The following is a 16,953-nucleotide window of genomic DNA, read 5'->3' on the forward strand; positions in this document are numbered from 1 at the left end:
TCTCTCTCTCTCCCTCTCTTCCCTCTCCTCCCTTTCCCCTCCCCTCCCTCTCCCCTCTCTCTCCTCTATCTCCTCCTCCCTCTCTCCTCTCTCTCCCCCTCCCTCCTCCCTCTCTCTCTCCCCCTCCCTCCCTCCTCCCCCTCTCCCCTCCCTCCCTCCTCCAGGGTGGTGGAGCTGACGGGTGATGTGACCCCAGACATGCGAGCCATCGCCCAGGCCGACCTCATCGTCACAACGCCAGAGAAGTGGGACGGAGTGAGCCGCAGCTGGCAGAACCGCAGCTACGTCCAGAAGGTCGCCATCCTCATCATCGACGAGATCCACCTGCTCGGTACGATCGCACTGGACTTTCTACTGACTGGACTGTACCATCTACTGCCTAAACTGTACCATGTACTGACTGGACTGTACCATGTACTGAATGGCCTGTACCATCTACTGCCTGAACTGTACCATGTACTGACTGGACTGTACCATGTACTGAATGGCCTGTACCATCTACTGCCTGGACTGTACCATGTACTGACTGGACTGTACCATCTACTGCCTGGACTGTACCATCTACTGACTGGACTGTACCATCTTGTCTCCTAACTGTGGACTGTATCATCTACTGACTGGACTGTACCATGTTGTGTCCTAACTGGACTGTACCATCAACTGACTGGACTGTACCATGTTGTCTCCTAACTGTGGACTGTACCATCTACTGACTGGACTGTACCATGTTGTCTCCTAACTGTGGACTGTACCATGTTGTGTCCGCAGGGGAGGACCGAGGGCCGGTTCTGGAGGTGATCGTCTCCAGGACCAACTTCATCTCGTCCCACACCTCCAGAAGGGTGCGCGTGGTGGGGCTGTCCACCGCGCTGGCCAACGCACGCGACCTGGCCGACTGGCTCGGGATCGGACAGGTGGGGTTTCCATGACACCAGGCCTCTTACCACCCTGGGCTGGAACTACTAAGATTCCCTCTCCCCTTGACCCCCTCCACCCACCCACCCACCCTCCCCCTCCACTCTCCCCCTCGCCTCCCCCCCTTCCTTTTGCCTTCCCTCCACCTCCCTTCCCCTCCCCTCCATCCCCCCTCTCTCCTCCCCGCCATCCCCCCCTCTCTCCCCCTTTCCTCCCTCTCTCCTCAAACTACACAGATACCCTCATAGAGACACACATCTATACTCATAGAGGTACACTACTATAGATAGTCTCTAGAGACACTATGTAGTCTGGAAAAGACTTTCACATCATTTTACACTGGTTACATCAGTCTGTGGGTCATGTAAATCTCTCGATGCTCATTTGAATTCAAATGTTAAGATGCACCACAGTTTCAGTGACACATCGTTGGTGATAAATTGCGTTGACCGGAGACATTTGATTAAGAGAACAACGTTATGTGGAAGTCTGCTTTGAGAGTGATGGTTTAGGAGCCTGTCTGCCCGGCCCTCTCTCTCTCTGCTCGGCCCTCCCTCTCCCCCCCCCTCCCTCCTCCCTCTCCTGCCCTCCCCCCCCTCCTCTCCCCCCTCCCTCCTTAACAGGTTACTCCACCGTGGGGGGGAGAGGAGGGAGGGGGTTTGCATGTGTGAACGTCACAGTTGCGAGCGTTCTGTCTCTGGCAGACAGATTGTCCGTCCATAAATCTGCCCCGCCGACCAAACGCCTGCGCCTGGCGGCCAATCCATTATCCAGGCCTCTAGATATGTGTACACACGCACCCAGGCAGCAAACAGCTCCCCAGCCCTGGGGAGGAGGGTACCCCAGGCCCAGGCTCTGGGGCCTGGCTGTATGTGTGTGTGTGTGTTTCTGCCTCCCTTATCTCTCTCTCTCTCGGCCTCTCTTAAAATTGCTCTCTCTCTCTCATTCTCCTCCCTCCCTGCCTCTCTCTCCCTGATCCAGGTGGGACTGTTTAACTTCCGTCCTTCAGTGCGTCCTGTCCCTCTGGAGGTTCACATCCATGGCTTCCCAGGGCAGCACTACTGTCCTCGCATGGCTAGCATGAACAAGCCTGTGTTCCAGGGTAGGACTCACACACACTCAAACACACACACACACACACATATGTGTAAGCACTCAGACACATACACAGACAGTCTCACCTCACCATCCTCCTCCTCCTCCCAGCCATCCGCAGCCACTCCCCAGCCAAGCCCGTCCTCATCTTCGTGTCGTCACGGCGACAGACGCGTCTGACGGCTCTGGACCTCATAGCGTTCCTGGCCACCGAGGACGACCCCAAGCAGTGGCTGCACCAGGACGAGAGAGAGGTACCGCAACACCACACCAACCACACCAACAACATGATCTCAACGTGACCACAACACGTCTACAACGTGACCACAACACGTCTACAACGTGACCACAACACGTCTACAACGTGACCACAACACGACCACAACGTGACCACAACACGTCTACAACGTGACCACAACACGTCTACAACGTGACCACAACACGACCACAACGTGACCACAACACGTCTACAACGTGACCCACAACACGTCTACAACGTGACCACAACACGTCTACAACGTGACCACAACACGTCTACAACGTGACCACAACACGTCTACAACGTGACCCACAACACGTCTACAACGTGACCACAACACGTCTACAACGTGACCACAACACGTCTACAACGTGACCCACAACACGTCTACAACGTGACCCACAACACGTCTACAACGTGACCACAACACGTCTACAACGTGACCACAACACGTCTACAACGTGACCACAACACGTCTACAACGTGACCCACAACACGTCTACAACGTGACCACAACACGTCTACAACGTGACCACAACACGTCTACAACGTGACCCACAACACGACCACAACGTGACCACAACACGTCTACAACGTGACCACAACACGTCTACAACGTGACCACAACACGTCTACAACGTGACCACAACACGTCTACAACGTGACCACAACACGTCTACAACGTGACCACAACACGTCTACAACGTGACCCACAACACGTCTACAACGTGACCACAACACGTCTACAACGTGACCACAACACGTCTACAACGTGACCCACAACACGTCTACAACGTGACCCACAACACGTCTACAACGTGACCACAACACGTCTACAACGTGACCACAACACGTCTACAACGTGACCACAACACGTCTACAACGTGACCCACAACACGTCTACAACGTGACCACAACACGTCTACAACGTGACCACAACACGTCTACAACGTGACCCACAACACGACCACAACGTGACCACAACACGTCTACAACGTGACCACAACACGTCTACAACGTGACCACAACACGTCTACAACGTGACCCACAACACGTCTACAACGTGACCACAACACGTCTACAACGTGACCACAACACGTCTACAACGTGACCCACAACACGACCACAACGTGACCACAACACGTCTACAACGTGACCACAACACGTCTACAACGTGACCACAACACGTCTACAACGTGACCACAACACGTCTACAACGTGACCACAACACGTCTACAACGTGACCACAACACGACCACAACGTGACCACAACACGTCTACAACATCAGGGCTCAACATTAACATTTTTTGGCACTGGCCCCACCGGGCCAGTGGGTTTGAAACTTACTGGCCCCAAGACAATTTTTACTGCCCCCCCCCCTCCAAAAGTTGTAATGTATCATTGTTACAACAAAACCAAAGACTTTTAAGTTGTGTTATTCTGTTAACATGTTCAACCATTTATTAAACACATCCTGGATATAAAAAGAACAAAAATGAAATCACATTTCTAGTGATAAAAAATAAAAAGGTAATAGCAAAACAATTGACTTTTAACCTCAAACATGACGTGCTCTCTTCCCCGCTGACAGCCATCTCTGCACAACTCTGGCAGAAACTGAAACCTCTGGTCCCTCCATGCTAATATATAAAAGCTTCCATAGCATTTCATCAGTATGATACTAAGTACCCAAGTCGACACCATTCCAGTTCAATAGCCTGGAGGAACGAGGCGAACGGCTGGCCCGTCTTAATTACGTGGTATGCCGTTGTTATAAGTCGTGCAATAACACGATGGGCATCTATATTTAAATTCCTGACCAGCATGGTCAATGGCCTGGAAGATGGATTGTCAACCATCCGCTTAGCTGTCACGCAAACCAGGTGCTGTCTGCTAGCATGGCTGGTCAGGGGTTGTTTTCGAAAACTGTCGGTGCCTGTGTAAAAAGATCTACTTTTGTCCGCTTCATACGACATACGACAGACGACACAGTGCATCTTAGTTCCATAAAAAAAAGTTGCTTCCGTTTGAGCTCGTAGCTCTACTTTGCTGCCATCGTCACTTTATTGTCTCGCGCCAGTCTCGCGCCAGTTGTTAAAAATTTATCGAGATTAGAGAATTACAATTTGACAAACCATTCGTCACTCACTACTCAACTCTTGCCTTGCCAACTGTGCGCCCCACGAGCTGCAAAGTTATTTATGCATTTAGCAGATAGCAAAACATGAAGGATTTTAACTTTTACAATGCTAATTTTTATTTTCAATCAATAATTTGCAGTGGCCCGATCGGGCCAGTGAGTTGCTAGTTTAACTGTCCCAACTTTACTTTTTACTGGCCCCGGGCCATCGGGCCATCGTTATTGTCGAGCCCTGAACATGACCAAACACGTCAACAACATGACCACAACACGTCTACAACATGACCACAACATGTCTACAACATGACCACAATACGACTGCAGCACATCACCATGGCAACACATCCACAACACATCACCACGGCAACACAACCACAACACGACCACAATCACAAGACTGCTATACCTCAACACTACTGTAACACAAACGTACTACAACACCTTGACAACACACCACTGCCTCCGCACAGTAACCCATGGTGATGGTCGCTATGGTGTTGTGGCCTGTAGCATTGTTGATTCTATTTAGTCTCTCTCCGTTCCTCCCTCGCTCTGCTTCCTGTTTATCATCTCATCTTCCTCTCCATCATCTCTCGTCTGACTCCAGACCTCTCCTGTCCTCTGTCTCCCCTCCCCTTCTCTTTCCTTCCCCTCCTCTCCTCTCTCTTCCTACCTCTCTCTTCCCTCCCTTCCTCTCCTTCCCCTCTTTCTCCCTTCCTACCTCTCCTCTCCCTCCACTCCTCCTCTCTCTCCCTCCACTCCTCTCTCTTCCTCCTCTCCTCTCTTTCTCTCTCTCCCTCCTCTCTCTCCATCCACTCCTCTCTCTCCCTCCACTCCTCCTCTCTTCCTCCTCTCCTCTCTTTCTTTCTCTCCCTCCTCTCTCTCCCTCCACGCCTCCTATCTCTCTCTCTCCCTCCACTCCTCCTCTCTCCCTCCTCCCTCTCTTGCTTATTCCTTTGTCTAGATAGTCCTAAGATCCCTGGTCCCCTCCTAAGCGCTGGGTTTAGTGTAATTACAGAGGGAATTCAAACCAACTTCTGCCAGAAAAGCCTGTGTCATCTCCCATTATATTGTCTCAGCATAGCTGAGGATTAGTTCAAGATGTGAACACGCGGGCCTTCTGGATTTGGATTTCACAAGTATGCTAATATTATTACAACACTGTTACCTAGGGCTCAGCTATAGCATGGCTCAGTAATTACACACACGCACACACATACATACAGATACACATGCAGAGACACACACACAGAGACACAAATGCACATGTGTAGACACACACACACACATACACGCACACACAATCTGTACTTGTAAGAGGAAATGTATCAAGTGAATCTATTTATTGAAAATTGTTCTGCCACATATATTAATGTCCAGTTATCCTGGTGTCTGTGTGTGTGTGTGTGTGACGGATAGAGGTGTTTTATGAGTGTTTGATGTCAGCTCTCTGTGCCTCTAGCTGACACAGTGTGAGAGGCCACCAGCCGCATCAAATATATTTTATGATGCCCGTCTTACTGAGACACACACTCACACACACTTTCACCTCACACACACCACACACACACCACACCACACACTCACACACACTTTCACCTCACACACACCACACCACACAATCACACACACTTTCACCTCACACACACCACACACACACCACACCACACACTCACACACACTTTCACCTCACACACACCACACACACACCACACCACACACTCACACACACTTTCACCTCACACACACCACACACACACCACACCACACACTCACACACACTTTCACCTCACACACACCACACCACACACTCACACACACTTTCACCTCACACACACCACACACACACCACACACTTTCACCTCACACACACCACACACACACCACACACTCACACACACTTTCACCTCACACACACCATACCACACACACTTTCACCTCACACACACCACACCACACACTCACACACACTTTCACCTCACACACACTTTCACCTCACACACACTTTCACCTCACACACACCACACACTCACACACACCACACACTCACACACACCACACACACACCACACCACACACTCACACACACTTTCACCTCACACACACCACACACACACCACACACTCACACACACTTTCACCTCACACACACCACACACACACCACACCACACACTCACACACACTTTCACCTCACACACACCACACCACACACTCACACACACTTTCACCTCACACACACCACACACACACCACACCACACACTTTCACCTCACACACACCACACACACACCACACCACACACTCACACACACTTTCACCTCACACACACCATACCAGACACTCACACACACTTTCACCTCACACACACCACACCACACACTCACACACACTTTCACCTCACACACACTTTCACCTCACACACACTTTCACCTCACACACACCACACACACTTTCACCTCACACACACCACACACTCACACACACTTTCACCTCACACACACCACACCACACACTCACACACACTTTCACCTCACACACACCACACACACACCACACCACACACTTTCACCTCACACACACCACACACACACCACACCACACACTCACACACACTTTCACCTCACACACACCATACCAGACACTCACACACACTTTCACCTCACACACACCACACCACACACTCACACACACTTTCACCTCACACACACTCACACACACTTTCACCTCACACACACCACACACTCACACACACTTTCACCTCACACACACTTTCACCTCACACACACCACACACTTTCACCTCACACACACTTTCACCTCACACACACCACACCACACACTCACACACACTTTCACCTCACACACACTTTCACCTCACACACACTTTCACCTCACACACACCACACACTCACACACACTTTCACCTCACACACACCACACCAGACACTCACACACACTTTCACCTCACACACACCACACCACACACTCACACACACTTTCACCTCACACACACTCTCACACACACTTTCACCTCACACACACCACACACTCACACACACTTTCACCTCACACACACCACACACTCACACACACTTTCACCTCACACACACTTTCACCTCACACACACCACACACTCACACACACTTTCACCTCACACACACTTTCACCTCACACACACCACACCACACACACGCACACTTTCACCTCAAACACACCACACCACACACACACACACACTTTCACCTCACACACACCACACCACACACACACACACATTCACCTCACACAGATACACACACCACAATACATTCACCACAACACACACCACACATCCATTCCTAGACACACAGACTCACCACACACACTTACAAACACACCACACGTACAGATCCAGGAACACACCGACACACAGAGAGACACCTGCCTGCCTGTTCTGGGTCTGCCTCAGTCTGGGTTACGCTCCGTGGTTCCAAGGATGTGCTGTTTGTCTTAACATCTGTGTGTGTGTTCCTGTTGTGTGTTTCTGCATGCGTGTTCCTCTCTGTGTGTGTGTGTGTGTGTCTGCATGCGTGTTCCTCTGTGTGTGTGTGTTCCAGTGATATATGCTGCTCCCTGCTGTTCCCGTGAGCTGGGGCGTGTAGCAGCTGGAAGCCCCGCTGTGTGAGTGACAGGAGGCTGCTGCTAACTGCCTCGCTCACAGCAGGGGTTCTGGCTTCTCTATACATCTATCTCTCTATGTCTCTCTATGTCTCTCTCCCTCTCCCTCCCTCTCCCTCCCTATCCCTCTCTCTCTCTCTCTCTCTCTCTCTCTCTCTCTCTCTCTCTCTCTCTCTCTCTCTCTCTCTCTCTCTCTCTCTCTCTCTCTCTCTCTCTCTCTCTCTCTCTCTCTCTCTCTCTCTCTCTCTCTCTCTCTCTCTCTCTCTCTCTCTCTCTCTCTCTCTCTCTCTCTCTGTCTATGTCTCTATGTCTCTCCCTCCCTCTCTCTCTCCCCCTCCCTCCCTCTCTCTCTCTCTCTCTCTCTCTCTTTCTATGTCTCTGTCTCTCTCTGTCTCTCTCTCGCTGCCCAGCTCCCAGCAGGGATCCTCTACCCCTCCACCCCCCCGACTGCTCTATCACTTCTGCTGCTGAGGTTACATCTCTATCTTCATCCCCTCCCCTCTCTCTCTTTTCTTCCCCTCTGCTCTTTCTTTCTTTCCTTCTCTCTTATCTCTTTCTTCCTTTCATATTCCTCTTTCTGATGCTGTCTGTCTTTTCGTTTACCGACCGTGAGAGGCAATGACTTTTCCCTCCCCCCCTCCCACCGTTGCCACGGTGTTAAAAGCTGTGAGGCCGCGGAGAGAGTTCCGACAGTACCCTCCCTGAACCCTCGCCAGCGTGTGTGTGTGTGTGCGTGCGTGTGTGTGTGTGTGGAGGATGGGGTAGAGGTGAAGCACTGCCACATGATTGGCCGCTAACCCCGCCCCCTCTCCCGTGGTCGGGCTGTGTCCGCAGAGCGATGACATCATCGGCACCGTGAGAGACACCAACCTGAAGCTGACGCTGGCGTTCGGCATCGGCATGCACCACGCCGGGCTGCACGAGCGGGACCGCAGGACGGTGGAGGAGCTGTTTGTCAACTGCAAGATCCAGGTACGAGCCCGGAACCTTCCGCCCCCGCCGCTCCTTCCCTTCCAGAAGGTACCGGAAACCCAGCTCAGACACACCGCTGCGTCTGGTGACTGCGCGGTGGGCTGGCGCAGACTGGTTCGTATCGGTCTGGTGTTGGGGGTAAGAATAGCCAGAATCTGCTGGCTCAGATGTTGCTAAAAGATACCAGGTGTAGGAGGACATCCTGGTACTTTCGGCATACTGCTTTAGACATACTATGTATCGTGACATGCTAAATCATTGTCTGCCATACTAAGCTGGATAGTAGTAGAGGTACTGTGAATCATCTCTGTCAGTACTGTCGCTCACATGAACTGTTATGTCATTGTAACCTTGTAACCGTTACCACGACTACCCCCAGGTGCTGATCGCCACTAGCACTCTGGCCTGGGGGGTCAACTTCCCCGCCCACCTGGTCATCGTCAAGGGAACGGAGTACTTTGATGGAAAGACCCGACGTTACGTGGACTACCCAATCACAGGTAGAGTAGGGGGTGGGGCCTACCTCATGTGGAGTAGTGAGTGTGGGTGTGTGTGGGGGGGGGGGGAGGTGTGTGTGTGTGTGTGTGTGTGTTCGCCTGCTGCTGGGGTCCCTGTGAGGTCACTTCCATGCTGACATCTCCATGCTGACATCACCTCCATGCTGACATCACCTCCATGCTGACATCACCTCCCTGCTGACATCACCTCCATGCTGACATCACCTCCATGCTGACATCACCTCCCTGCTGACATCACCTCCATGCTGACATCACCTCCATGCTGTCATCACCTCCATGCTGACATCACCTCCCTGCTGACATCACCTCCCTGCTGACATCACCTCCATGCTGACATCACCTCCATGCTGACATCACCTCCATGCTGACATCACCTCCATGCTGACATCACCTCCCTGCTGACATCACCTCCCTGCTGACATCACCTCCATGCTGACATCACCTCCCTGCTGACATCACCTCCATGCTGTCATCACCTCCATGCTGACATCACCTCCATGCTGACATCACCTCCATGCTGACATCACCTCCCTGCTGACATCACCTCCCTGCTGACATCACATCCATGCTGACATCACCTCCCTGCTGACATCACCTCCCTGCTGACATCACCTCCATGCTGACATCACCTCCCTGCTGACATCACCTCCATGCTGTCATCACCTCCCTGCTGACATCACCTCCATGCTGTCATCACCTCCCTGCTGACATCACCTCCCTGCTGACATCACCTCCCTGCTGACATCACCTCCCTGCTGACATCACCTCCATGCTGTCATCACCTCCCTGCTGACATCACCTCCATGCTGTCATCACCTCCATGCTGACATCACCTCCATGCTGACATCACCTCCATGCTGACATCACCTCCATGCTGACATCACCTCCGTGCTGACATCACCTCCCTGCTGACATCACCTCCATGCTGTCATCACCTCCATGCTGACATCACCTCCCTGCTGACATCACCTCCCTGCTGACATCACCTCCCTGCTGACATCACCTCCATGCTGTCATCACCTCCCTGCTGACATCACCTCCATGCTGTCATCACCTCCATGCTGACATCACCTCCATGCTGACATCACCTCCATGCTGACATCACCTCCATGCTGACATCACCTCCGTGCTGACATCACCTCCATGCTGACATCACCTCCGTGCTGTCATCACCTCCCTGCTGACATCACCTCCATGCTGTCATCACCTCCATGCTGACATCACCTCCCTGCTGACATCACCTCCCTGCTGACATCACATCCCTGCTGACATCACCTCCCTGTTGACGTCCTGCAGACGTGCTCCAGATGATGGGACGTGCCGGGCGGCCTCAGTTTGACGACCAGGGCAAGGCCGTCATCCTGGTCCACGACATCAAGAAGGACTTCTACAAGAAGTTCCTCTACGAGCCCTTCCCTGTGGAGTCCAGGTGAGACGCCAATCATCTCCACACTGACCTACCAGACCTACCAGATCTCTAGACTTAACTACTAGATCACTAGACTGACCTACCAGATCTCTACACTGACCTACCAGATCTCTAGACTTAACTACCAGATCACTAGACTGACCTACCAGATCTTTACACTGACCTACCAGATCACTAGACTGACCTACCAGAACTCTAAACTGACCTACCAGACCTACCAGATCACTAGACTGACCTACCAGATCACTAGACTGACCTACCAGATCTACCTGATCACTAGACTGACCTACCAGATCTCTAGACTGACCTACCAGATCTCTAGACTGACCTACCAGATCTCTAGACTGACCTACCAGACCTACCTGATCACTAGACTGACCTACCAGATCTCTAATCTAACCTACCAGACCTACCAGATCTCTAGACTGACCTACCAGATCACTAGACTGACCTACCAGATCACTAGACTTACTGACAGGCATAATTACATCTGCTGGAGATTCTGCAGTGCTCTGCTGTCATTGAGTATGTAAATATGTGTGTGTCTGCATATGTGCATGTGTCTGCGTGTGTTTGTCTGTGTGTGTGTGTGTGTGTGCCTGTGTGCCTGTGTGTGTGTGTGTGCCTGTGTGTGTGCCTGTGTGCCCCCCCAGTCTCCTGGACGTGCTGTCGGACCACCTGAATGCTGAGATCGCGGCGGGCACCATCACCTCCAAGCAGGACGCCATGGACTACCTGACGTGGACCTACTTCTTCCGCAGGCTGGTGATGAACCCCAGGTCAGAGCCTGGCTCTAGGAGGGCGCTCTCATGGGGCTCCACACACACAGCGCCCCCTCTGGCTGGGGGAGGGATGACAGCTTAAACACACCGTCAGCACGGAGACATATGTACCCACACACACACAGAGACACTCTCACACACTCATTATGTGTCTGTTTGTCTCAGTCTCCGCCTTTCTCTCTCTCTCTTCCTTCCTTCCTCTTTCTCTCCCTATATCTCTCTGTCACACACACACTTTAGTCTTCCCTGGTCTGGCTGGATGTGAACAGCATGCTGGAGACATCTGCTATGCGTAGAGGCTGAACATTCCAGAACATTCCAGACTGCTGGCATTTATACGGCTGTCAGGCCGCATTTACCATTCAGGCCTCTCTCTGGCCAAGCAACACACACACACACATTGTACGGATACACACGTGTACAGATGCAGACACACACACAACTGTGTACACATACACATTGCACAGGTAAACATGTGTACACACATGTACAGATACACACACTATCCACAAAACCACACATACTGTCTACAAACACACACACACACACACACACACATATACCTACAGAAACACGCACTATCCACCCGCACATGAAGACAGACACACACACACACTGCATGCAGGTTAGAGGCAGGTGTAAAGATGCCTGTAGCTGTGGGGGGGGGGGGCTCAGGGTGAGGGCGGGGAGTGTGTGTGGGGGGGGGGGGGAGGTTTACATGTGGTCCTGCTCATGTGTCCTGTAAACACCACCACACACACACACACACAATTATCATGTAACAGCCTCACAAACACACACACAAACATGCACACAGAAGCACACATATAAAAACGCGCACACAAACATACACAAGCACATGCACACCAGAACTCACACACACAAGCACACCAGAACACACACAGGCACATGCACACCAGAACTCACACACGCACACCAGAACACACACAGGCACATGCACACCAGAACTCACACACGCACACCAGAACACACACAGGCACATGCACACCAGAACACACACACACAAGCACACCAGAACACACACAGAGCTCAGTACTGTGGGTATCAGAGCCGTAGAGGCAAACTATGGTTCTCAGCACCATCATGAGCCGGATTGTCATGCCTCTAATGGCTCAATCAGTCAGCCTCAACAGACACACATAACCCCCCCCCCTGTAAAGAGCTGTGAAATGGTGTCTGTGATGAACACAGTGTTTTCCAGGGACAGGCATCTCGTGTTGTTGACATGTGGAGGGATGAGACTGACTGACAAACATGAAACACATTAAAGATGGACGCTGCTCCCACAAACTGATCCTTCTAGCAAATTCTTCTCTCACTGACTCATCCTAACCCCTCATGCCTCCGTCCTCCCCACCCCTCCGTCACCACCTCCCCCCTACACACATCACCCCCCCCCCCAAACTCCCCACACCTCCCACCTTCCCCACACCTCCCTCCCCCCTCTCATTCCCTGCTAACAGATGAATTATCATTTATAGAGAGATTTATTCCTGATGTATTCCTTTAGGTAATGTGAGTGCTGGAGTGTTTACATAGTTTATGCAGGAGACTATAAAATGAATGTCATTAACAAGTCTGCACTTGCTAAATGACTGGTATTCTTTCACTGTGTAGCTCTCTCTCTCTCTCTTTTCTTTCGCTCTATGTAGCTCTCTCTATCGCTCTCTTTCTCTCCTTATTTCCTCTCTCTCTCTTTCTGTTTCAATCCTTCTCCCTTCTCTCTCTGTCTCCAGCACGAAATAAAAGCACAGATCAGAACCCTTTCCCCCTGTTCACACACACACACACACACACCAAACACACACACACACACCAAACACACACACACCAAACACAGACACACACATGCATACAGGATCCCCCCTCCCCCCACCCCAACACAAATCACAACACACACAATAGCACGCACACTTATCGCACGGGATAAACTCCCATCACAACAGACACACCAGACACACACCACAACACACACACGTTATCAGTCATTACCAGCTAATGAGGCAGTGTGTGTCCATGCTGGCATGTGGGACCTCTTACCCAGAGCAGCATGGAAGCCATTTGTGGTCCGCTGTTGTGTCAGCAAGCATCGCCAGGACTGTTTAGACCTGGCACACACACACACCAAAACACAACACACACGCACCACAACACACACACACACACCACAACACACACGCACCACAACACACACACACCAGGCTGGCAGTACTGTCCAAACCTGACACACACACACACCACAACACACACCAGGCCGGTAGTACTGTCCAAACCTGGTAACCATTTGGACTTTCTTCATCTTGCAGCTGTGAGCTTGTTCTCTTGTAGACCAGCAGTAGAGGCTGGGGTGTATACATACATACACACATCAGCAGTAGAGGCTGGGGTGTATACATACATACACACACCAGCAGTAGAGGCTGGGGTGTATACATACATACATACATACACCAGCAGTAGAGGCTGGGGTGTATACATACATACACACACCAGCAGTAGAGGCTGGGGTGTATACATACATACACACACCAGCAGTAGAGGCTGGGGTGTATACATACATACACACACCAGCAGTAGAGGCTGGGGTGTATACAAACATACACACACCAGCAGTAAAGGCTGGGGTGTGTACAAACATACACACACCAGCAATAGAGGCTGGGGTGTATACATACATACACACACCAGCAGTAGAGGCTGGGGTGTATACCAGCAGTAGAGGCTGGGGTGTATACCAGCAGTAGAGACTGGGGTGTATACCAGCAGTAGAGGCTAGAGTGTATACAAACATACACACACCAGCAGTAGAGGCTAGGGTGTATACAAACATACACACACCAGCAGTAAAGGCTGGGGTGTGTACAAACATACACACACCAGCAGTAGAGGCTGGGGTGTATACATACATACACACACCAGCAGTAGAGGCTGGGGTGTATACATACATACACACACCAGCAGTAGAGGCTGGGGTGTATACATACATACACACACCAGCAGTAGAGGCTGGGGTGTATACCAGCAGTAGAGGCTGGGGTGTATACCAGCAGTAGAGACTGGGGTGTATACCAGCAGTAAAGGCTGGGGTGTATACCAGCAGTAGAGGCTGGGGTGTATACCAGCAGTAGAGACTGGGGTGTATACCAGCAGTAGAGGCTGGGGTGTATACCAGCAGTAGAGGCTGGGGTGTATACCAGCAATAGAGGCTGGGGTGTATACCAGCAGTAGAGGCTGGGGTGTATACCAGCAGTAGAGACTGGGGTGTATACCAGCAGTAGAGGCTGGGGTGTATACCAGCAGTAGAGACTGTGGTGTATACCAGCAGTAGAGGCTGGGGTGTATACCAGCAGTAGAGGCTGTGGTGTATACCAGCAGTAGAGGCTGGGGTGTATACCAGCAGTAGAGGCTGTGGTGTATACCAGCAGTAGAGGCTGGGGTGTATACCAGCAGTAGAGGCTGGGGTGTGTACATGTATGTATACACACATACGTTCTCTCAGCCCAACCACATAAATACTGCTGGAACCACCTGATCCTGAATCTGCTGCTGTACTGTTATATGCTCTATGTGCTTGAATGTGTGTGTGCTGTTATGTTGGTGTGGGTGTGTGTGTGTGGACTAAATCCCGGGGCAGTAAAAGCGTATGTGTGTCCCGGGTGTGCAGCACCCCGACAGGACCTTTACTGCGCTGGGTCATCACTCTCCACATCCTAAACCCGTCATGGCTGCCCCAGACGCCTGGGTCTCCTGTCCTGCTCCTGCCTGCTTTATGGGGGGTGAGGGGGTGTCTAGGGAGACCTTCTATGACGGGATGCGGTCGTCTTGGTTATCACCATGGATACATGTTGATTTTGCCCTGGTGCCTCAGTCTAAACCATTGTTTGGAACTGTATTTAACTCTGGGGTGTGTGTGTGTGTCTCTAGCTACTACAGCCTGGATGACGTCAGCCATGAGACCATCAACAAGTACCTGTCTACTCTGGTGGAGAAGAGCCTGAGAGACCTGGAGTGTTCCTCCTGCATGGAGATCCAGGAGGTGTGTGTGTGTGTGTGCATACTTATTCAGCTGCGATACTGTGTTCACCAGTGAAGAAACTGTATCTCTGATCCTCTCCTTTCCTCCCCAACCTCTCCTCCTCATCATCCACATCCCTGCCCCCTCCTCTCCCCCTCCTCCCCTCCTCCCCTCCTCCTCTCCTCCTCTCCTCCTCCCTTCCTCTCCTCCTCCCTTCCTCTCCTCCTCCACTCCCCCTCCTCTCCTCCTCCCCTCCTCCTCCTCCCCTCCTCTCTTTCCCCTCCTCCTCCTCCCCTCCTCTCTTCCCCTCCTCCCCTCCCCTCCTCTCCTCACCCAGGATGAGTGCAGCATTCAGCCTCTGACGTACGGCCGTATCTCCTCCTACTACTACCTGAAGCACCAGACCATCCGCATGTTCAGAGAGCAGCTGAGGCCTGAGCTCACTGTTGCAGAGGTTCTGTCTGTCCTCACTGTGAGTCTTACACACTCACACACGCACTCACACACACGCACACACACACCTGCAGACATACACGCACTCACACACACACACGCACACACACACCTGCAGACATACACACACTCACACACACACACACACACACACCTGCAGACACGTACACACACTCACACCCACACACGCACATGCTGACACATACACACACACACGTACAGACACACACACAGACACGTGCAGACACACATACACACACATGGGCACATATAGATCCAGATACACACACGTGTACACACACACCTCATCTTCTCTCCTGTTAACACCTCTTTATCTCTGCCTCATTATCGTGCCTGTGGCCCCTCCCCCACTGTGAGGTCATTACCCCGCGGCTCTCCTGATTGGTGGGATCATTAAGACCCAGAGTGGGCGGTAACATCATATGTCACTGAAGACCCCGTTCCCGCCAGCTCACACACACACGCACACAATCTCTCTCACACACAAACACACCATGTCGAGGACAAAGCACAGGCCTGCCCTCTCTATTTCCCCTGATTACCACTGCATGTCCACTAATGAGATACACCCCGTCATCCTCTCCTTCACACACTCACACACAGACTCACTCACTGGAGGTCTATATTCTGGTCTAGTCTTTATCCCCAACACATCTGCATTCAGACACCACACTG

The 16,953-nt window shown here is 51.8% G+C and overlaps 1 protein-coding gene across 1 annotated transcript in view; it reads left to right on the forward strand.

The window, feature by feature from the left end:
- LOC134023784 (activating signal cointegrator 1 complex subunit 3-like) overlaps positions 1–16,953 on the forward strand; it is a 65,700-nt gene that overhangs the window by 39,844 nt on the left and 8,903 nt on the right. The window contains exons 17-26 of the mRNA XM_062466146.1: positions 165–331; positions 769–914; positions 1,897–2,017; positions 2,122–2,264; positions 8,902–9,039; positions 9,419–9,539; positions 10,854–10,986; positions 11,640–11,765; positions 15,714–15,825; positions 16,142–16,276. Coding sequence (XP_062322130.1) covers positions 165–331; positions 769–914; positions 1,897–2,017; positions 2,122–2,264; positions 8,902–9,039; positions 9,419–9,539; positions 10,854–10,986; positions 11,640–11,765; positions 15,714–15,825; positions 16,142–16,276 — 1,342 coding nt within the window. The remainder of the gene's footprint in view (positions 1–164; positions 332–768; positions 915–1,896; positions 2,018–2,121; positions 2,265–8,901; positions 9,040–9,418; positions 9,540–10,853; positions 10,987–11,639; positions 11,766–15,713; positions 15,826–16,141; positions 16,277–16,953) is intronic.

The sequence above is a fragment of the Osmerus eperlanus genome, chromosome 7 (genome assembly GCF_963692335.1).
Source record: "Osmerus eperlanus chromosome 7, fOsmEpe2.1, whole genome shotgun sequence".
Lineage (NCBI taxonomy): Eukaryota > Metazoa > Chordata > Actinopteri > Osmeriformes > Osmeridae > Osmerus > Osmerus eperlanus.